This window comes from Bos mutus, chromosome 9, assembly GCF_027580195.1.
Source record: "Bos mutus isolate GX-2022 chromosome 9, NWIPB_WYAK_1.1, whole genome shotgun sequence".
NCBI classification, from domain to species: domain Eukaryota; kingdom Metazoa; phylum Chordata; class Mammalia; order Artiodactyla; family Bovidae; genus Bos; species Bos mutus.
The window spans coordinates 23,086,265-23,110,643 of NC_091625.1; the positions used below are offsets into that span (position 1 = coordinate 23,086,265).

General features: G+C 36.1%; 1 protein-coding gene and 1 pseudogene across 6 annotated transcripts in view; one reads left to right on the plus strand and one right to left on the minus strand.

Annotated features, from left to right (window-relative positions):
* Positions 1 to 24,379, plus strand: part of DOP1A (DOP1 leucine zipper like protein A) — a 130,868-nt gene that overhangs the window by 56,966 nt on the left and 49,523 nt on the right. For all 6 annotated transcript variants that reach the window (XM_070376250.1, XM_070376249.1, XM_070376251.1 and 3 more), the window contains 8 exons: positions 3,949 to 4,119; positions 7,663 to 7,852; positions 11,801 to 11,899; positions 16,996 to 17,095; positions 17,844 to 17,953; positions 18,898 to 19,006; positions 20,649 to 20,769; positions 23,170 to 23,289. In XM_070376250.1, coding sequence (XP_070232351.1) covers positions 3,949 to 4,119; positions 7,663 to 7,852; positions 11,801 to 11,899; positions 16,996 to 17,095; positions 17,844 to 17,953; positions 18,898 to 19,006; positions 20,649 to 20,769; positions 23,170 to 23,289 — 1,020 coding nt within the window. The remainder of the gene's footprint in view (positions 1 to 3,948; positions 4,120 to 7,662; positions 7,853 to 11,800; positions 11,900 to 16,995; positions 17,096 to 17,843; positions 17,954 to 18,897; positions 19,007 to 20,648; positions 20,770 to 23,169; positions 23,290 to 24,379) is intronic.
* LOC102264977 (acyl-protein thioesterase 1-like) lies at positions 907 to 2,823 on the minus strand (annotated as a pseudogene).

Consider the following 24,379-nt stretch of genomic DNA (forward strand, 5'->3'; position numbering starts at 1 on the left):
AAAGATCCACTTTAAGTAGTGTAGAAACTCTGAAAGGATGTCCAGTTTCTTTCTGTCAGTAGAAATATATTTTCAGTGCCATCATGCATGTGATCCAGAATATTAAATTACAGCACATATTGACAGCAGGTGTCTGTGGCAAAGAGGAAATATTTGGTTTGTTGTGAAGGATAAAAAAGAAGGAACACATTTCTTTTCTACAAAGAAAAAGTATTAAACAAAGTATATTCAGCAAAGAAAAAGCTGTTCCCCCAAAATAAAAGGGCCATTAATTGAAGAGAGGAATATTGCTCTTTATTGACACTTAGAAGCATTATCCCTTTTATTAGGAATAATGTAATAACACCTCATTCTTATTATGCATTATAATCATTATGTATATATGAACACATATATAAAAATACAGATACTGCATGGTGACTTGGCAGTTTGGGGTGTAAGCCCGTAGTCGTAAGTCCCCACACACATAAACTATTTACATTTTAACTGCTCATTTATATCTGAACAAGTTTTAATTAAGCATGCTAATAATTTTCAAGTGATATAATAAAAAATCTGGTTGCAGTTATTTTATCATTTTGCTGAATTACATTTGGGAGAAAGAAGTTGGCTGCTTCTCTCTCTATTTTAATACTAGTGTATTCAATACCAGTGTATCAGGTAGTGTATACTGCTAATTTAATACTAATGTATCCTGGACTATGTCATATACAAATACGTATATAGAAACTTCAAAGATCATTAATTTCCCATGAGGAGACTTTATTTAGCCTGTGTCATTGGTGTGTATTTGCAAAACATTTTAACACTGCAGACATTAGAGGTTTCAAGGTTGGGCACAGACAGGAGTGTGTATTCTAATAGACGATGCTGGTACGCACTTCTACACAAGGCCTCTTAGTGGCATTAGTCAATGGGAGGTAGGAGTTGACTGACGAACTGCTTGGTGTCCATCATCTCCTGTTGACATGAACTGTGCCTCAAGCCTCCATAGGTTTTGAAGGTTACATTGGCTGGATTTACCAATGGTTTTAGCTTTTCTGCAGTAAGAGCACCAGACATTAGGGGTACTAAAGGGTCCAGGTCTCCATGGCACTGAAGAATAGAAATGTCTCTCCTCAAACCACTGATATGGGCCCTGTGGAAAGGAAGCCCAGAGCAGTGACAACCAGCCAGCTTCTGCTGTGTAGTCAGAGCCATGTACCATGGTAAAGCACCTCCCTAATCCTCCCCAAATAACTCTGTTAGAAGGATTGCTGTTCTTCATCTCTTGTGGAATGCTATTCTTCATGTCTTGCTCTGTCAAAGGTTTTACATTTTCTGCTGCTGCTTAGTTCCAGTTTCATCCTCCAGTGAATTGGGTGAAAGCCCAGTAATGTCAAACCAAGAAGGCATGACCATGTTCATATGTAATGTTACAGGCATAACTAGCACGTGCGGGCAGATGTATTTGGTGTGGACACTTCTGATCCCGGTGAAGGCTTCTGCCCATCCGTGCCCTGTATCTCCCAGTCCACAAAGGAAGATCACCGCAGCAGTGGCCTTCTGGGCAGCGGACATAATGGCAGGCAGCAGGGCCAATATATTATTGCCCTATACACGCCAGTTCCACTGATCACACATCTGAAGCAAAAGGCAGAGCGGGCATCCAGCCAGGCCAAAAGGCCTCTTGCTTTCTGATATTACAGAGCTACCTATCAGAATTAGTCTTTCTCCCCAGTTGTCCTGATAAACAATTGACATACATCACTGTATAATTTTAAGGTATACAGCAAGTTGGTTTGATTTACATATATTGTGAAATGATTACAATAGGTTCAGCGAACATCATCATCTCATTTAGATACAACAGAAAGAAGGAAGAAAAGAATAATGGGGAAAATTTTTCTCCTTAGAGTACTCTTGGTTTACTCTTAGAACTTTCCTGTGTGTCATGCAGCAGTGTTAACTCTAGTCATGTTTTACATTACATCCATAGTACTCAATTATCTTATAACTGGAAGTTGGTACCTTTTAACCACCTTCCTCACACCCACCTCGTCCCTAACCATTACCTCTCATAACCACAAATTTGAGGACTCTTTTTCTGTGAGTGTGGGTTTTATATTTGTCTTTTTTTTGTTAGTTAAGATTCTACCTGTAAGTGAGATCATACAGTATTAGTCTTTTTCTGTCTGACTTATCTCAGTATAATACCTTAACGGTCCATCCAAGAGGTTGTAAATGGTAGGAGTTCCTCATTTTATGACTGAATAATATTCCACTTTATATATCTCTCTCTCTCTCTCACAGCTTCTTTATCTGTCCATCCATTAGTGGACACTTAAGCTTCCATGTCTTGGCTGTTATAAATAATGCTGCTGTGAAAATGGGGTTTCAGATAGCTTTTTGAGTTAGTGTTTTTGTTTCCTTTGAATGTAGTCCCAGAAGTGGAATTTTTACTTTCTTGAGGAACCTCCATACTGTTTTCCATAGTGGCTGTACCAGTTTGGAATCCCTCCAGCAGTGCACAAGGATTCCCTTGTCTCTACATCCTCACCAGCATTTGTTACCTCTTGTCTTTTTGATGATGGTCCTTCCAACAGTCATGAGATGCGATCTCATGGTGTTTTAATTTGTATTTCCCTGATGACTGGTGATGTTAAGCATCCTTTCATGTACTTGCTGACCACATATGTTCTTTGGAGAAATGTCTATTCAGGTCCTTTACCCATTTTGTACTTAGGTTATTATTATTATTTGCTATTGAGTTGTACAAGTTCTTTACGTGTTTTGGATATTAACCCCTTATCAGATATATGGTTTGCAAATATTTTTTCCCATTCTGTAGGTTGTCTTTTCACTTTGTTGATGGTTCCTTTTGCTTCAAGGAGTAGCATTACTTATTATTAGCACAGCAATGGATTTACTTATTGTTAATAAAACAAAGTTACTTATTAGAAATAAGTAAGTATTGGGTACTATGTGAACATTTAATAAGGAGCCTAACCTAGTCTAATTAGGAGATAGTCTTCTCAGGGAAATAGCTTAGGCCAATTCCTGAAAGTCTAAGAGTCATGCAGACAATGAGGAGAAAGTGAGGGAGCGGGGATTGTACCTTTCAGCACAGCATGTGTGAAGGCCTGGGCGCTGAAGAGAGTGTGGAAAGTTCTGAAGTGAACTTGAGAGGAATTGTTCAGTGTAGCTGAAGCAGAGGGTGCAGGAGTGATATTGGTGAGCATGCGTGGGCTGTACAGAGGTATGTAGTAGCAAGATGTTAAAGCCACAGTAAGCAGTTAGGCAGTAACCAGCAGGAAACCAATGAAGGGTTTTATTGAGAACAGTTGCTTTATTGAGCAACACTGAAGCAGTACTGGATAATTCAGTGATTAAAATATGATGTTTGGTAAGATGTGATTGAGATATCTTGGTGGTCTTTTCTAAGGAACTATCTGGTGGAAATGGAGAGAATTTATTATATTTACAAAAAATATCTAGGAGAATGGCTTGGAGAGAAAACTTGATGACTGATTCCAGTTTAAAGATTTTTATTTTTTTAAGGGTCAAGGATCACTCTGAGATGTACAGTTTTTGGTCAAACAGATGGGTTCTGTTGCCGTATTTTTTGTTGTTGTTGTTGTTGCCATATTTTGAAATGGAAATTACAGGGGAAGGATCAGGTTTTGGGGAAGGGAAAGAGAGGGAATTCTGTTTACGAATTGTGGAATTTGAAGGCCTTATGAAACATCTAGGTGACCTTTGGGTTTATGAGTATGAAGCTCAGATGAGAGACCTAGGTTTGTTTAATGGATATAGAAGTCATCACTATACAGGATAGATATGATTTTAAGCTAAGCAGTATAACTTACTATTTCATTTTAAGAAGATATATACATACATATTGGTATATATGAATTAATATTTTGTAGTTATTTTGCCTCTCACTTTTGTTTTTATTTTTTAAAACAGTTCTGGACTCTTTCCTCTCCTTGCAAATGCTGCCATGTCAGTGAAACCAACATTGTTGAGTTTGTATGAGATATATTATCTGCCTTTGGGTAAAACACTGAAGCCTGGTCTACAAGGATTGCTAACTGGTATTCTTCCTGGCTTAGAAGAAGGATCAGAGTACTATGAGAGGTAAGATGCTACTGTTATTGCTGCAGCTAAGTAATCAAAGTCATGAATTTGTCAGCAAGCATCCTTAAGTCATTAATATTAACATCACAAAAACTGATTATTCTAAACACTTTAGTACCTGACCTGAAGATTTTTATAGCAAAAAAAAATTTTTTGTAGTGTATCTAATCTGCGTTATCACACTGAAAATATAGCTGGTAATAAGAATACAGACTTAGATAGCTAGACTGAGTTCAAATCCTAGTTCGGCAGATACTGTGTGAGCTTAGAAAAACTTTTTCAACATTTCTGAACTTTATTCAGTTTCCTCATCTATTAAAAAACATACCATTCTTTGTGTTACTGTAATATTGAAATTACTTAGTCCAGTACTTCAGCACTTGTAAGTCACTTAAAAAATGGTGACTCATAATTTAAAATAATAATACAGTAGATAGGACATTTAGATTAATAAAAAGAATGGAAGATTGGGCAGTGTGCCATCCAGTTTTAAATTGTTAAAAATAGCCTGTCTCCAGGTACAGCACTCTTTGAGTAGCTATTGACACGGTACTCTTGCTATTTTAACTCTTCAAAGAAAATGAGTTGGTCTGTTTGAAGCTTATTATTATTTCTTTGGAAGTTAATAGTGGTATACAATGCTTGATAGCATTAAGTATCTTTAATATCTCTGTTACTGATATTCTTACCAAAAAGGAAATTATGAACTAAGATGTCAGAAATAGAAAATGCCAAACTTTCTTTATGAGTAGTCCTAATGATTTATATTTATATAATTTATTTAAACAAGTTACTCTATTTTTTGTATGTTCATCTGCTACCATAATGATGTAGGACTCTAACCCTGAAAATATTGGATCACTCTTAAAAAGCTACTTTGAGAAAAAATTAATTTCTGTTTCAGGACAATTTTAGAAACATGATATGAGCTTATTTTATTTCATTTATGAATCAGTTTTGTTTTAAATTGTTCTATTCTCTTAAGGGAAGCATAAAATTAATATGATTTTATAACTCTGCTGCTGCTAAGTCGCTTCAGTCGTGTCCGACTCTGTGCGACCCCATAGACAGAAGCCCACCAGGCTCCCCCATCCCTGGGATTCTCCAGGCAAGAACACTGGAGTGGGTTGCCATTTCCTTCTCCAAAGCATGAAAGTGAAAAGTGAAAGTGAAGTCGCTCAGTCATATCCAACTCTTCGCGACCCCATGGACTACAGCCTACCAGGCTCCTCCGTCCATGGGATTTTCCAGGCAAGAGTACCAGAGTGGGGTGCCATTGCCTTCTCCATATAACTCTGCTAGTTATAATTAAAAATTTAACGTGGGGCCTTTCCTGGTGTTCCAGTGGCTAAGATGCTATGCTCCCAATGCAGGAAGCCTGGATTCGATCCCTGGTCCAGGAACTAGATCCCACATACTGCAATTAAAACATCCCTCATGCCATCAAATAAATAACACTAAAATTTTTTAAAATATAACATGGAAATTGAATAATGATCTTTATGACTATGATATCTGTATGATTTATCTTGTTATGTGTCTTAGTCCTTTTAGCTTGAAAGCCCTTTGGCTTTTTTTAAAAAAATACCACAGACTGAGTGCAAATTTATTTTCAGAAATTCAAAAATATTCAGAAATGCAAGAATTCAGAAATAAATTCAGAAATTTATTTCTCACCATTCTTGATTCTGGCTGTCAGAATCAAAGTGGTAGCATGATCATGTTCTGGTGAGTGCCTTCTGCCTGATTCACAGCCAGCGCCTTTTACCTGTATCCTGACCTTCTGGAGGGGGCTATGGAGCTCTGTTGGAATTGCTTTCATGAGAACCCTAATCTCATTCATGAGGGTGCCCAAAGCCTCCATCTTCTAATGCAGTCACTTTGGGGCATCAAGGTTTTAACATATAAATATTGAAGGGACAAAAACATTCAGATCATAGCATTATGTTTTGCCAGTTATTCACTACAAAAAGATGTGAAAACATGTTCTTTTAATGCATAAGTAGGTTGAGACCAGAAGAGATTACAGTGTTAGTATTAAATCACATAGCAAGTAAACAGTAGAACTTCATCAGATTCTCTTGATTCTGAATCTGTTATACAACAGTGTATTAAATTTTTGTGTATTACTTTGTTTATCTTGAATAATGCATCTTATATTTTGTCATAGCATAATTCATTCAAGTTGTTTTAAATTCAGTCAGTTCAGTTCAATTGCTTGGTCATGTCCGACTCTGCAACGCTATGGACTGCAGCACGCCAGGCTTCCCTGACCATCACCAACTCCCAGAGCTTATTCAAAATCACGTCTATTGAGTCAGTGAAGCCGTCCAACCATCTCATCCTCTGTCATCCCCTTCTCCTCCTGCCTTTCCCAGCATCAGGGTCTTTTCAAAAGAGTCAGTTCCCCATATCAGGTGGCCAAAGTATTGGAGCTTCAGCATCAATCCTTCCAAGGAATATTCAGGACTGATTTCCTTTAGAATTGTCTAAATTCTTTAGAATTTGATCTCCTTGCAGTCCAAGGGACTCTTAAGAGTCATCTCCAACACCACAGTTCAAAAGTATCAATTCTTGGGCGCTCAGCTTTCTTTATGGTCCAACTTCACATCCACACATGACTACTGGAAAAATCGTAGCTTTGACTAGATGGACCTTTGTCAGCAAATGTCTCTCTTTTTAATATGCTGACTAGGCTGGTCATAGCTTTTCTTCCAAGGAGCAAGTGTCTTTTAATGTCATGGCTTCAGTCACCATCTGAAGTGATTTTGGAGCCCAAGAAATAAAGTCTATCACTGTTTCTATTGTTTCGCATCTGTTTGTCATGAAGTAAAGGGACCGGGTGCCATGATCTTCGTTTTTTGAATGTTGAGTTTTCAGCTAGCTTTTTCACTCTCCTCTTTCACCTTCACCAAGAGGCTCTTTAGTTCCTCTTCGTTTTCTCCCATAAGGGTCGTGTCCTCTGTGTATCTGAAGTTATTGGTATTTCTCCCAGCAATCTTGATTTCAGCTTGTGCTTCATCCTGCCTGGCATTTCGCATGATGTAAATTATGTAATATGATTTCCAAGAAAAGGAAATATCCTTTAAAATTTTGTAGAAAGTCAACAGAAGATATGTTCTTCTATGAAAAAAGTGAAAGTGAAGTCACTCAGTTGTGTCGGACTGTTTGCGACCCCATGAACTGTAGCCTCTGAGGTTCCTTATTATTAACTAAAGTGCGGGTTTAACAGTTCGTTGAGGTAGATGGGACTTGTGGAGGTGTTTTTGTTGTTATCTTTTTTACAGCTGAGGAAACTGAACTCAAGAAAGACTAAGTGATTTGCCTGAATTACACAGGTAGCCAGTGATGGAACCAGAACTTATACCCAGCCCTCTGACTCTGACCTGTATGGTTCTTCCCATCCACCCCACTTGTGTCCAGGGCAGAACATACGACTACAGCAAGGATGCTTTCGTACATTCTGGGAGAGTATAATGGTTTATGCTTAACAATGTGAAGCTAAATGTTTCCCCTCTCAAAGCACTTTATTTTGTACCTCAGAACAAACACTTTACTGGAAAAGGTTGCTGCTGCAGTGGACCAGTCAGCCTTCTACAGTGCCCTCTGGGGTAGCCTTCTCACCAGTCCTGCTGTGCGTCTGCCTGGAATCACCTATGTTCTTGCCCACTTGAACCGGAAGCTTTCCATGGAAGATCAGCTTTATATAATTGGCAGTGATATTGAGCTAATGGTAGGTCTACATGTGTTTGCTCATTTAACTAATATTTCTTTATAGCCAGATACTGAGAATCATGCCACAAATGATGTTCTTGTTTTCATGAGTCTTATATTTTTCATCAAGGAAACTTAAAGACCAAAATAGTCACATTATTGATTTGGGAAATTTCAAGTTTTTTTATTTTTCATAGAAAAGGGATTGTCATTTATATGTTATCTTCATTATCTATCAGTCAAGCAAATAAATGGTCTTTATTACCATGTTGCTAACTGATCAGATCATTGTTTACATAGCCACGTTCATTTTATTATTCTAAAGTGAACCTTCTCTTGGATCATAGCTTTCTTCATAGGAAAGACAGATTTTAGACCAAGTAATAGGCCAGATTCTGTATGGGATTTGTGCAAAAGAAGGTATTACTAAAGCAGACAGTGAAAGATAGTTGGAAAAATTCACGTCAATTGCTTGCTTATACTTTTTAATTTAAAAATTAACAGAAGGAAACCATTTATGCTTATAGAGTGTGTACTCTTAAAATGAACAATGAATGGAAAAACAAGAAAACCCTAGATGGTCCTTTTGAAAAGTTTCAAATAAAACTTTGTGATTACTCATCCTTTCCTTTCTCCCCATGTAATTATGAACTGGCAGATTTTTATACATATTTTGGTTATATTGAAGTATAATTAGCATACATTGAAATTAACTCATCTTATGTGTACAGTTGTATGAATTTGACAAATACATACAGACAAGCAACCAATACTATAAAATCAAGATAAAGAACATTTCCATCACCCCCAAAAGTTCTTCTGTGTCCATTTGCAGTCTCTCCCATTCCCCTACACCCCCAGGCCCTTGCAAACACTGCTCTATTTTCTTTTCCTCTAGATTGTGCTTTTCACAGAATGTTACATAAGCAGAATCATGCAGTGTTAGCCGTTGTCTGATGTCTTTCATTTTGTATAACACATTTGAGAGTCATCCATGTTTTGCATGTGTCAATATGTATCAGTAATCTCTTATACTGCTATCTAGTATTTTATGAATGTACCACAGTTTGTTCATTCAGTGATTAACAAACATTTGCATTGTTTCCAGTTTGGGGCCGTTAAGACTAAACTAATAATATAAACATTTTCATACAGTTATTTGTACAGATGTATGTTCTTTTTTTCTCCCCCACTCAGAACTATTCTTTTTTTAACTTTAAAAGTCAAGACACAACTGAGTGTCTGAGCACATGATAGTTGATTTACAATATTGTGTTCGTTTCAAATGTGCAGCAAAGTGATTCAGTTATACATATACATGTATCCATTCTTTTTCAAATTCTTTCCCCATTTAGGTTATTACAGAATATTGAGATCCCTGTGCTATATAATAGGTCCTTGTTGGTTATCTATTTTAAATATAATAGAGTGTATACGTTAAACCCAACCTCCTAATTTATCCCTCCCCACTTTGGTAACCATAAGATTGTTTTCTAAGTCTGTGAATCTGTTTCTATTTTGTAAATACGTTCATTTGTGTCATGTTTTAAAAGATTCTGCATATAAGTGATGTCATATGATATTGGTCTTTGACTTGCTTCACTTAGTATGATAATCTCTGGGTCAGTGCATGTTACTGAAGATGTCATCATTTCATTCTTTTTTTCTGGCTGATAGTGTTTCTTTATATATATATGTACCACATCTTTAAACAGACATTTTTCTTGAGAAAATAAATACCTAGGAATGGAATTCTTGGTTCATATGGTAAATATGTTTAGCTTTTTAAAATAACATTGAGATATAATTCGCATGCTGTGAAATTTATCCTTTTGCATTGTATAATTCAGTGGTTTTTAGTATATTCACAAAGTTGTACAGCTATCACCATTATCTAATTTGAGAACATTTTAATCACCCCAGAAAGAAACTCCATCTATACCCATTAACCTCATCACAATTTCTCTTCACTCCTGTCTCTAGCAACCATTGATCTATTTTCTGTTTCTATCAGATCAGATCAGATCAGTCACTCAGTCGTGTCCGACTCTTTGCGACCCCATGAATCACAGCACGCCAGGCCTCCCTGTCCATCACCAACTCCCGGAGTTCACTAAGACTCACGTCCATCGAGTCAGTGATGCCATCCAGCCATCTCATCCTCTGCCGTCCCCTTCTCCTCCTGCCCCCAATCCCTCCCAGCATCAGAGTCTTTTCCAATGAGTCAACTCTTCACATGAGGTGGCCAAAGTACTGGAGTTTCAGCTTTAGCATCATTCCTTCCAAAGAAATCCCAGGGCTGATCTCCTTCAGAATGGACTGGTTGGATCTCCTTGCAGTCCAAGGGACTCTCAAGAGTCTTCTCCAACACCACAGTTCAAAAGCATCAATTCTTCGGCGCTCAGCCTTCTTCACAGTCCAACTCTCACATCCATACATGATTACAGGAAAAACCATAGCCTTGACTAGACGAACCTTTGTTAGCAAAGTAATGTCTCTGCTTTTGAATATGCTATCTAGGTTGGTCATAACTTTCCTTCCAAGGAGTAAGCGTCTTTTAATTTCATGGCTGCGGTCACCATCTGCAGTGATCTTGGAGCCCAGAAAAATAAAGTCTGACACTGTTTCCACTGTTTCCCCATCTATTCCCATGTAGTGATGGGACCGGATGCCATGATCTTCGTTTAGATTTGCTTAGTTTGCACATTTTGGATATTAAATTCTTATCATACATATGATTTCAAAATATTATCTCACATTCTGTGAATTGTCTTCTCACCTTCTTGATAGTATGCTTTTAAAGCACAGAAATTTTAATTTTGATCATATCCAATTTACCCATTTTCTTTTTTGTCATTTGTTGCTGATAGATGTATCTAAGAAATTGTGTCCAAGATCAAACAGATTTACTTCTATATTTTCTTCTAATACATTTTTTATAAGAAACTACCAAACTGTCTTCCAATGTATTATTACATTTCCTTTTAATAACTTAATGGAAGTGTTAAAGAAATCATTGTTTAAATTTTCTTTCAAAAATAAGTGTCATAACTGGAAAATAATTTACAGTACTTCACAGAGGACTAACATCATTATTCAAAAAGCTACATAAATTAATTAGTAAATGTTAATCAAGTAGAACAATGGATTTGAAATGAATCTTAACCTAAGGAAATAAAAATAATTCAAAGATATTAAAAACATTCTCAACATTATTTATAATAAGAGAAGCAAGAGTTTAAACTATATCAAGGTACCCTTTTTCATGTATTAGATTCGCAAGAACAAAAAATGTGCAGGTAAACACAAGAGAGCAAATTGTCACACATTGCTGGTAAGAATATAAATATGCAAAATGTTAAGAGAAAACATTACTTTATTTAAATTGTAACAGCATATATTCCAAGGTATGGCAATTCTGCTTTGAAAGATTTGTCCTATGGGTGTGCTTGTACATTATATGTCTATTGCAACATAATTTACAATAGTAAATGATATAAATAGTATAAATGTCTATCATTAGGAGCCTAGTTAAATTAAGATTAATCTATGAAAGGAAATATTTCTCTAGCTATAAAAACTGAAACTCTTTGTAGTGTTAAGGAAAGCACTTCAGAATGTGCTGTTAAATGAAACAAGGCAGAGTTTGTGATATATGCATGCATGTTATTTATTTATATTTGAAGAAAATATTCACTAGTCTTGATTGCTTGCACAAAGAAAATTGGGTAATTAAAAACAGATGGGAGAGAACTTTTGGCTGTGTACTTTTTAGTTATTCTTAATTTTGAACTATTATAATATGTTTACCTATCCAAAGCAATGTCAGTATGTATAATTAGTGGTTACGAAATAAATTTGAAAACATATTTTTATTTTTTAGGGAAAACTGAAGCATTGTCACATTTTCATGGTAACTATTTCCCAAGGTAATACACAATAAATACTAAAGGCTCTCTTATTTTAGGTAGAAGCAGTAAGTACTTCGGTGCAGGATTCAAGTGTGCTCGTCCAGAGAAGCACACTGGACCTCATACTCTTCTGTTTTCCGTTCCACATGAGTCAGGTAAAACATTAATGCCAGTTTCAATATAAGGCATTCTTTGGAAATTCAGATTCCTAATCTGTTGTTATTTTTAAAATTATATTTAAGTTGGATTCTCTTGTTTTATCAACCAGCAAGTACATAGAAAACATATTTCCTTTTTAAGGAATGGACTTTCTGAAATTTGGGGGGAAACAAGATTTATTGATTTGGGTAAAAATATGGAAAGTGAAATAGATTATTTCATACCTTAAAAAAAAAGTTCTAACCTATCAAAAGCAAAGGTACTATATTCATTGCTAGCTGTGAGTGAGCCACAGCTCACTCTTGAGACCTTCTGCCCAGCTGTTATTTTTTGTCTTAATGTAATTTTTTCTTGGTTTGGTGATTGTGGGGCTGTGTGTCAGACCATTAGCAGAGTTGGCTATAATTTGAAAGCTAAATATCTAGTTGCTCCGACATTCTCTAGTACAGTTGAACCTTAAACAAGTGTTTGAACTTCATGAGTCCACTTATACACAAATTCTGTCCAGTAGTAAGCACTATAGTAGCACAGGATCCATGGTTGTTTGAATCAGGGATGTGAAGCTGCAGATACGGAGGTCCAACTAAAATTATCCTTGAATTTTTTCAATTAGCTGTCAGTTCCCCTTAACCTCCTCGTTGTTCATGGGTCACCTGTACTTTCATGATAGATGAGAACAGCTCACTTAAATCATAAATGAAGCTGGGACTTAATTGAATCAGTATCCTGATTTTTAAGGAAGTCATCTAAATTATTTTGAGTTGTAAACTCTGATGAATGAGTTTGAACAGCAGTGTGTAAGTATTCAGAATGGTGTTGCTACATGCCTAACAAATGTAATATGAAGAAGTTATACCTTGGAAAAGTAAGTTTATTTCGCAAACATCATTAGCAGAAAAGACCATTATTTGGGGCTTTGTAAGAGCTGTTAATAGATAACTAGTGCGTTTTCATTACGACTGGCCATGCTCAAATTTTTCCTTATTACTTTATTCAGTTTGAAATTGAGTTGTTAATAATTGAAGAATTTTACACTTTATTGCCTATACCGCTCCTAGTAGTAGGAACAGTATGTTACTACGTACTCTAACAGTATGTTACAGGGGTAAGGCATAAACTACCCCTAGTTTCTATTTTAAGACTTGCCATCCTTAAGCCAGGGGCATTTGTTCTGCCTCTGACTTTTCACTGAAACGCCTGCTGGGACATATCAGGATAATCTAAACTTACACTGTAGAGGTGGGCAAACCGCTCACAAGGTAAAAATGATTTTCTACTTTTTAAAATGCTCATAAAAGAAAACAAAGAAGAATATGACAAACATGTGGCTCAAAAGCCTAAATGTTTATTATCTGGCCCTTTGTTGAAAAAACTCATTAACTTTTACTCTTAAGCATTCCCATTGCTTTCTTCCCTTTCAAACATTCAGCAGTCTTAGTCCTTCAGTATACTGATAGAGGATTGAGCAAGACCTAAAGAATTAAGTCATGGTAGAGTTCACTTGAGAAGAACGTGTAATCTCAGTGGACTAGTATTTCTCAACCTTTTTCCAACAAGAGCTTCCTTCAGAACTTGCTTACTCTACCACTTCTGTATCCCTACCAGCCAAGAAGCTTTTCTTCTGGCTTCCTTCTGTATAATTTGCATTATGAAAACAATAGCTATGTTGAATATGTTTCTTAAAAAGTACATACTCTACCCAGACCCAATTCTCTCTCCCCCATTACCATACCATATTATTAGATTACCTGAGAAGAAGGATCAAAGGATCATGACAAAGTAATCTTTCTTCCCCACTTCCCTCCTTTCCATGTCTTGCCTATAATAAACTCATAACCAGTATCAGTTGTATTTGTAGTTGAAGAGAGCCTTCATTACCTTATCCCAAAAAGAGTGCTGTTAGGAGTGTTAGCACTTGCCAAGTTTGCTAGACTCTTTTTATTTTTCTTTTTTTTACGGAAAGTTCCCAGGTGGCTCTAGCAGTAAAGAACCTGCTTGCTAGTGCAAGAGATGTAAGAGGCGGATTCAATCCCTGGGTCAGGAAGATCTCCTGGAGGAGGGCAGGCTACCTACTCCAGCATTCTTGCCTGGAGAATTCCATGAACAGAGAAGCCATGGTGGGTTAAGGTCCATAGGTTGAAGAGTCAGTCACAGTGAAGTGACTTAGCATGACCCGAATCTCTAGAAGTTACACCTTTAATTGAGATTGTAGCAAAATCCATGTTAGAAATATGTGGTGATGTCAGTAGTAACCAAGAAGTGACTTCTTTCTTTCTCAAGGATGTTTTTCCTCTCAAAGTAAGATTGGAAGACATTCAGGATCTTGTGACAATATCTATAATGTATATATCTGAGATTAAATAGATTAGCAGTTCTTTGGTTTCATGGCCCCAATTACACTCTTTAAAAATATTGAGAATCCTAAAAATTCTTTTGCTTTTATAGGTTAGATCTATGTTTATCATATTAGAAATTAAAACTGATAAATATAAAATATTTAAATATTAAATAAATATTAACATTTAAATTCACTTAAAAATAATAAGATTATCACATTATAACAAATAGTATTAAAGTATCTTCTAACACATTAAAAATTATTACATTAGTACTGCTTATGTTTTGTAAATCTCTTTAGTGTATGGTCTAACAAAAAGCAGAATGCTGGTATCTACGTTGACATTCACTCTGTTGTGTCTTTTTTTTTTTATTAAAGTATCTGAATTAAGTTAGAGCTCATACAGATACTAGTTGGAAAAGGAGAGTACTTCAATAGTCTTTTTTTGTTAAAATAGTATATTCTTCTTTGGTGCTTTCCAAAACTTGAGAAGCTATAGTTTTTTTAAAAAAACTAGTTGTAATATGAAGTCAAAAACCATATCAGTGAACTTTTCATAGTCTGTTTGATTAAAACCCACTGGTCTTACACTTTGAATGGATCTTGTACCATATATGCTTTTGTAACATCATAGTTGGCTGTTTGGAAAGTGTTGTTTTATTGAACTTTTTGTGTCTCTCAAGTGCTCACACTTGGGCTTCCCTGGTAGCTCAGTTGGTAAAAAGATCTGCCTGCAGTGCAGGAGACCCGGGTTTGATCCCTGGATTGGGAAGATCCCTTGGAAAAGGAAATGGCAACCCACTCCAGTATTCATGCTTGGAAAATCCTATGGACAGAGGAGCCTGGCAGGCTACAGTCCATGGGGTTACAAGATTTGGACACAACTTAGTGACTAAACCACGAAGTGCTAACACAGCAATAAATGATCACGTTTACTAGCATGACCACTGATCTCATCAGTAAGTTTGTTAGGTATTGGAAGCTTTCAAGTCAGTTCACTTCAGTATAATTTCAATCCAAATACAGATTTTCCAAAATCTAATTTTCTCTTGGAAGCTCAGATTTTATTATTTGTAACAATGAATATTGTTTTCCTTGAAGTGATAGGCTCACTTTGTTTATTTTTGAGAAAGTTTTTGCCAAGTATCCAAGCCTGAAGAATCGTAGATCATGTCAGTCTTCTTTCAGGTGAAAGTAGAATGACAGAAGCTGGTAGTTCACCTCACAGTTCACATAGTCACAGAAGGGTTTCCCCTGAGACATCCATCATGCTTCAGTTTACAGAAGGAGCGCTTTATGTGTGCTCCTGTCATTGCACGGAATAGTGCAGAATACAACATGAATTTGAGTCAAACATTTAATGCAATAAATGTTTGTTGTTTAATCAGCAGCATTCTTAAGTGAAACTGACTTTTCTTCTTTTTTAATTTTTACTGAAAATACGTGACAGTAAAAAAAACAATGACTGAAAGTACAGTGGCTGCCACTGCTGGCGCTGTTTCTGTTTGTGCTAAGATGCGAGCGGTTTTACCCACTATTGCATGAACAGAGCAAATGTTAACACATACAAAAGGCAAATACCGACTTGGTATTGTGTTATAAATATTTTCTTTACCTTGTGAGCCTCCCGAAAGGGTCTTAGAGATCTCCAGGAGTCTGGGGACCACCGTTTGAGAATTGCTTAGATTAATAGAAGATAATCTGTGTTCCAATGAGTAACAGTATTCTAGCAGCTCTTGATCTGTCAATTAGCATGTCAGTTATTTCTCTAAGATTCCTTTAAAATAAGTAAGCTGGGTCAATCCCTTTCTACTAATGTCTGTCAAAAAGCATGGTGTAGTAAAAAGTTGCCTAGTCTGATTAAGGAGAGGTGCATCCTCAAGCAGCTGGGGCACTAACCAGGCATTTAAGTGCTTTGGCCCTGTGAGGGGCTCTGGTCCTTTATTCTAAAGTGGTTGTGAGACTAGTAGATTTCTACCTTACCTTGTAATGCTCACATTCCAAAATTCTAAAGCGACTATCTAGTGATATTCTTAAAATTGACAGCAATTTAATTAACTGCTTTCTTTTTCTCTTTGAACTTTAACCCTTTTAGCTAAAACCAGATCTCCTTTAGTAAATCATATTTTAAACATCCAATTATGGCTATTAGGAAAGAGGCAAGAAAAAAAATATACTATTTCTCTTTAAAAAACCTGGAGTAAGATGAAAAAAAATTAAAATTTGTTAAAGCTGGGTGATGGGTTCAAAAAGGGGTCATTTATATTGTTTTCTGTATTTCTCTATGTTTGAAATACTACAGATCAAAAATTTTAGAAAGAACAAGAAATGAAAGACTTAGAATTGATGAAAACAGTGGAGTTCTAAAGAGTGTGTAGTCAGTGTTGATACCACTGAAGACATAGTCTTCTCTTGTGTCTATCCCTTCCTGCTCCATTTTCTTGGTTTTCTGTCTGACTTTGCTACTGTTGGATAGGATTAAGAACTTTAAAATGGAGGTTAAAATAATTCAGTTATAGTTTTAGCTATGCAACTAAATAACTGTTACCCACCTTTTCTTATTGTTTCCTAATCTGTAAAATATAAGTAATAATTCCTCTGTTCGGAAGATTGCATGAGATAATGTTGTATGAAAGTACCTCATAAGCCCTAAAGTTCTGAACATACTGTGAGGTATTATTTTTTTTAAAGAGGAAAAAAATGTGATATGTTTTTATATGTGATTAAGTACAGCCACATTCCCAACTGTTGCAGGCCACTCGACCAGATATGATCCGGATCTTGTCGGCAGCGCTGCACGTAGTCCTGAGGAGGGATATGTCCCTGAACCGAAGACTTTATGCCTGGCTTCTCGGTAGGTGTTTGATGTGTGTGGTCTTATCTGGGAAAAGGATGAAGGGAAAATTTCCATACATAAGTATTATCAAGTTTATGTATGTCCTAAATGAAGAGACTAAAATTTACTTAAATAGACAACAGTAAAACAAAAAAAACCCAGTGATTAGCGTATGATATGAAGAAATCTCAAAAGCTTCTTAGTTGAAAAAGCTATTTCAATCTATGGATCATGTTCCCTTTGCCAAGATTTTTTTTTTCTCCTTATAAATTGAAGCTGTTATACTATTAAGTATGTAGACAAAGAAGAATAAATTCATAATCAGAATTATGACGTAATATCCAAAACTTGAATCAGGACTTACACTACTGTCCCACAGGTGGTACCTTCTCCCACTCAGGCAGTAAGTTACTGTGGACACTTTGTTTTTCTGTACTTTTTGTGAATGTTTGGCCTGTCTTTACGACTCTACTGCCCAGAGTGAGAAGACACAATACAACTCATTTTGAATTTTCTGAATCTTCAGTTATTTCACTGTTCGAAAAAAAACAAGATAATTCTGAAAGTATACTATGATACTCACTTATGTATTGAATTGGTTTCCCTTTATTAAACTATCTAAAATGATCTCTCTTGCTGACATTGATTGGGCTACTAATTGGTAAGTGTTTGGTGCTGTTTCTGATATATTTGTTGTTTTGGTATTTACTGAACAACAGTTTTAAGAATTCAGTTTTAATTTATTTTACACTTTGTTTCCATGGAGGTTTTGATAACAACGGTGCTATCATAGGACCCAGAAGCACAAGACACAGTAATCCTGAAGAACATGCCACTTACTATTTTACTACCTTTTCAAAAGACTTGTTGGTTCAGGTAATGGAGCTTTCTTTTTTTTGTTGTTGTTACTCTATGACCACTGTAGTTACTCAATAAGTAATCTGTATGTCAAAGTCCTGCCTTCAATGAATTAATTTACAGTTGAAGGGGTGGAGATAAGACTCACAGACCTCCTAAGAATGACTGTAACAAGCCAATGACTACAGTAAAATGAATGAGTTATGGTAAGCTAGACTTACTTCTGTGTAAGTCCTGAGATCTTTTTTTCATTTACTTTGTTTTCCTGACTTCATTATAACATAATTGCAGCCTCTTACCTGTCTGCCCCTGTAAAAGTTGGAACTGTTCCAAAAATAAGTGAGCGCCTGTGTTACTTACTCTGAAATTCCAGGGAAATTTAGGTCGAAACAGGAATCTCAATGTGGTACAACTACTGTTATGATGGAAATGTTACAATGATCCATAGGTTTATTTCATATTATTTTTTACTTCAATTATGTTTATTCAAGATATCTCCAAATAAACTGAGGAAATACATGGTATCTGAAATATTTTGAAATGAGTGAGGTCATAAGAATACAGTTTTGAGTTATCGAAGGGAAAATAATGGTGTAATAGCAATACTACCATGATAACAGGCAGAATTTAGGGCATGTTGACTGTCAAGAGAAGTGATTTTATCTTTTAGGAAATCAAATTCATAAATTTATTTTTCTAAATTTTCTTTAATTTTTCACCTTCTTTCTAGAGACAATGTAAAGCACTTTCTTTCAAGACAAATGAATATAATTATTTCCCCCCCAGCCAAGGAAAAAAAGCCAGCTTTGGCAAAAGAGCTTCAGAAAAACAATAGGAGATAAAAATCTCTGTTTACATATGGTTGTATGTAAAAAAAAAAAAAAAATTTTTTTTTTTTTTTTTAAGAAAAACCCTTTAAATTTGTTTACTTAAATGACTAATATACTTTTTCTTTTTTGAAGGCAATGGTGGGAATCTTACAAGTGAATGTATTTGGAGAAGAGAGTACTCTAATGCAGGATTTAAAACCTTTTCGTATTTTAATCAGTTTACTGGACAAACCTGAGCTAGGTAATATATGCTATCCTAAGGCATAAGATCACATGTGGTTGTTTTGTATTGCTGCATAATAAAAATAAGACAAAGTAATACTTAGAAAAATTTTCGTATTTTGAGATGACCTATAAATACAGGTTCTCAATAATTCCTTGCTAAAATTTGCTCTGAAACAGACGTCCCCAGCCTCCAGAATCTAATGCCTGATGGTCTGAGGTGGAACTGATGTAATCATAATAGAAATAAAGTACACAGTAAACTTAACGCACTCGAGTCATCCCAAAACCATCCCTCCTCCCCCCCAACCATCTGTGGAAAAATTGTCTTCCACAAAACTAGTCCCTGGTGCCAAAAAGATTGGGGACCACTGCTCTAGAACATTAAGATACAGATACACATTCAATTCGGAGAAGACAATGGCACCCCACTCCAGTACTCTTGCCTGGAAACTCCCATGGACAGAGGAGCCTGGTAGGCTGCAGTCCATGGGGTCGTGAAGAGTCGGACACGACTGAGCGACTTCACTTTCACTTTTTCACTTGCCTGCATTGGAGAAGGAAATGGCAACCCACTCCAGTGTTCTTGCCTGGAGAATCCCAGGGACGGGGGAGCCTGGTGGGCTGCCGTCTATGGGGTCACACAGAGTCGGACATGACTGAAGCGACTTAGCTTATACATTCAACTTATGTGTTATCATACGTCTACCCTGTACTACGTAGATAGCAGGGTCACTTTAAAGATGCTATCTAAGCTCCTCAATCCTGGCTAAGTTACTGAAATCAAAACATTGATGATCTGTCATGATTGTCTTATAATTCCCAGAATTCAAGGACTTAGGCAAAATATTTTAGTCATATCCCTCAACTTTCTTCCCCACATCCTGTTTTTTTGTGTTTTCCCTTTCTTCATTGTATATTTCTTATATATTTGATCTATTGGGAAGGCAGTTATGGCAGCTGGTGCAGAAATTAAGAAAAGCCTGGGCAAAATAAAATGAAATAATAAGATGTAATTTTATTAAATTATATATAGGCATTTTAGAAAATAAGCATAAGTTCTCCTACCAACTCTTAAAATAAAAATGAAAAAATTTAAGTATAAAGATAACTTGAGTTGTACCAATGGCTTTGATAGTTAATCTTAACTATTAATGTGATAATAGATGAAGTTCAGAAAATTTTTTAAGATTGGTATCTCTTACAGCAATAAAGGTTAGCCTTGTAAATTTTTGTATTATTTTAATTAATAATAGTAATATAATTTACATTAATTGAATACCCATTATATTCTGGAAACTATGCTATCTATCTTACAAAATTTTTCCTAACCCTTAATACTGATCGTCCTATAAGTTTATTCTTATTATCCTCATTCTACATGAAGAAATTAAAATTCAAAGGAGTTTAAATTGTCCAAGCTGAAAGAGCTTTTAACTGGCAAAACCAATTTTCCTGATTCTGTAATTTCTAAATAAACATTTGTTCAGTTATTTACTATTTTGTGTTAGCTTCTCAGGATGTGAAGTTTAGTTTTACTTCTGGAAAAAACATTATTTTTTCAAAATACTTCTTTTAAAGCATACTTTAATTGTGTCAATTTGTAGATAATCATGATTTATAATGTTAATTATAATCTTTAATATGTGTATTAATTTTAGGACCTGTAATCCTAGAAGATGTCCTAATTGAAGTGTTTAGAACGTTATATTCTCAGTGCAAAGCAGAATTGGATCTTCAAATGGAACCACCCTTCAGCAAAGATCATGCTCAGTTAAGCAGGTAGATTACCAAAAAATTAAGCACGACACAAAGATCCTCATTTACTAATACTTAAAAGGAGACATTGCTGTATGAAATTTGTGTTATGAACGAGTAAATTTAAGGTCTTACTATGTTTTAGAAATATGAACTTTCATAATTAACTGCACTGACCTTTCAAACAGATAATGACTGCTGTGTAGCCACCACCTTCCAGGGTTGGCTCTCAAGCTCGCCAGTTTAGAAAACTAAATTTTAGCCGTTAATGTGAAGATACAGATTCCAGGGAATTCATTCATACCTATCAAACTCACAAGAGATTAGCTGCCACATATCAGTTAATAACGAAAGCTGTACCTTGTTTGGTAACCAGGACTAGTAGTTTGCATGGAGGAGTGCCTCTTGGTACCTTGGCATACTCAGGAGACCAAAGAATAGATCAGAAAAACACTTGAACAGTCATTTCAGATGAATCAAAGGGCAATAGGTGTTCTTTACCGACTTTTTTCAACTGATTATTTCCTCTTTCAGATTGTTTATCTGTGTGTGTGTGGGTTAAGTCACTTGAGTTGTGACTTTTTGCAACTCTGTGGACTCTAGCCCACTAGGCTTCTCTGTCCATGGGATTCTCCAGGCAACAATACTGGAGTGAGTTGCCATGCCCTCCTCCAGGGGATGTTGCTGACCCAGGGATTTAACCCTCATCTCTTACATAAGCCTCCTGCTTTGGCCAGCAGCTTCTTTACCAGTAGCGCCACCTGGGTGGGTGTGTGTGGGTGTGTGTGTGTGTGGGTGTGTGTGTGTGTATATATATATATATATATTTTTTTTTTTTTAATGGCTGGGACAAGTCAGATAATGTTAACATATCCTATTCTCTAAGTCAATGGTAGATACATATTGACAGTCTTATTTTTTCATTTCTTTTCTACTTTAAGGAGCATACTTTTTCCCCCAGTCTCACCTATCATTATGACAAAGGATTCAAGAGAGCGATTTCTTTTACATACTTTGCATTTGATTTGATTTATTTGGCCACACTGTGTGGCTTGTGGGGTCTTAGTTCCCTGAACAGCAATTGGACTCAGGTCCTCAGCACTGAAAGTGCAGAGTCCTAACCACTGCACTGCCAGAAAATTCCCACTTTGCATTTTAGTAGTGTCACCTTGGTGAGACTTTGGAGACAACCTGGGCTTTCCTAAAACATACTTTTTATATATTAAGCCTTTTAAGACACTTTTTGCTTTCTAGTAAGTAAAATCCTCTCCAATTTTTGTTTGAGAAGTAATTATTGACTAACCTTATACTCTGTGTGTGTGTATATGAGTCACTCAGTTGTATCCCAATTCTTTGCGACCCCATAGACTGTAGCCCACCAGGCTCCTCTGTCCATGGAATTCTCCAGACAACAATACTGGCATGAGTAGCCATTCCTTTCTCCAGGGGATCTTCCTGACCCAGGGATTGAACCCAGGTTTCCTACATTGCAGGCAGACTCTTTACTGTCTGAGCCACCCCAGGGAAGCCCACCTTGTACTCGTACACTGCCTGATAATTTATTTTGCCCTATAAAGTATTTAGGGCTTCCCAGGTGGCTCACCTGCCAGTACAGGCAACAGTAGGGGACACGGATTTGATCTCTGTTGGGAAGATCCCCTGGCATAGGAAATGGTAACCTACTCCAGTATTCTTGCCTGGAAAATTCCATGGACAGAGGAGCCTGGTGGGCTACAGTCTGCGCTCCTGAGCACATAGAATATTTAATTAGCTTTGTGCTATAACGTGCTTGTTGTAATCGACAGTACCTCACTATATATAAAAACAATTGTTTTAATTGTTAAGGTTGAAAGGAAATGGTAGGTAGGTGAGTATTTAATAGGCTACAGGGTTCCCAGTTGAAATAGCAAAGTTATTTTTTCCTGGTGGAATTTCAGTAAGAATGACTATTCACAGTATTAGTTCTTTTTGTTACTGAAACTCGCAAAATAAACTTAACCTTTCTCAAACAAATCCTGAATAGTGCAGGAAAGCAGACAAAATTCTTTCAGAATCAAGGCTGTCAAAATCAAATCACAGTTCTGTTTACATGTGCTAAGGAAAACAAAGGAATTTAATGCCAGATTCACAATCAGGCTCTCAGAATAGTTCAGAAAGAACTTCCTGTTCTGCAGGAAGCACAGCTTTTTCTCTTATGCAAAGCTGATTTCTGAGCTTAATCACACATTTAAGTTATAACAACTCAAATTTGGAAAAATAACTGCGCATAAAGTGATAAAGTGGCAGTAGGTAAAAATTACTTGTTGCAGTATTGTCATTTTCAAGTTTTCTAGGAACATGTACTCCCGTAATAACTTTGCAGTCACATTTAAATTTGAAAATGTAAATGTTAACATTTATCAATTTTTTTTTTTTTTTTTTTAGTAAATTAAGGGAAAATAAGAAAACTGCAGAACTGATTAAAACTGCCAACCTTCTCTTTAATTCCTTTGAGCCTTATTATATGTGGGATTACGTTGCACGTTGGTTTGAAGAATGTTGTAGGTATGTTAAATTGTTTTATTCATTTTAATCTAATAGTCTTTGTTTTTTGAGTTTTTGAGTTTAATGAAAAGAATATTATTTTATACAGTCTAGTACTACTACTAACAATTATTATTTATTTAATGGCCATAATCTGTCTCTGCTGTGTCATTCTCGAATACAGAATCATTGATTATATAATCTTAGCTTTGAAAAGGAGTTTAGAGATGAGTAATTGAGTCAATAGAATAGATGAAAAAGATTTTCCCTTTCTAATCTATAGTAATCTAGGTTTTCATTGTGGAGGAAATAGCAAATTTGTGGCTGGTCAGCACACTCTCCCAAAATGCTTCTCATTTTGAATAACAAAAAATTCCTTGGTCGCTTTTGTGTTTTTAAAAACATAGAAGCAGCCTATATTGTTATCCACCCGTTAGGACTTACAGCTTAAAAAATGCTCTGAAAACCCAGTAATACTAGTGACTCTGAGTAGAATTTTTATCTGGATTCTAGACCAAACCCCTGTCAGAACCAGATTAATTTAACTTCAAGACTCAAGGGCATATAGTCAACAAGTAAGCGTTTATGATCTTGGATTTAGAAGTCTTTTAAAACTATAAAGCATTAATCCATTCAATGATTTAGAAAGTCGCATGCTTACTCATTGAACTGCTATTGCTAGACATATAGAGAGTCCCTGTCTTCAAAGAGCTCATAGCAACAGCCAGTAAGACATGCACATGCTTATTCCTAGTATTAAAGGCTTACAGGTACCTTAAGAGAGAGATTATGATGTGGTAGGAATGTAGAAAGGCAATGCCAAAGAATTCTCAAACTACTGCACACTTGGACTCATCTCACTTGTTAGCAAAGTGATCATCAAAATTCTCCAAGCCAGGCTTCAACAGTACGTGAACCATGAACTTCCACATGTTCAAGCTGGAGTTAGAAAAGGCAGAGGAACCAGAGATCAAATCGCCAGCATCCACTGGATCATGGAAAAAGCAAGAGAGTTCCAGAAAAACATCTAGTTCTGCTTTATTGACTACGCCAAAGCCTTTGACTGTGTAGATCACAACAAACTGTGGAAAATTCTGAAAGAGTTGGAAAT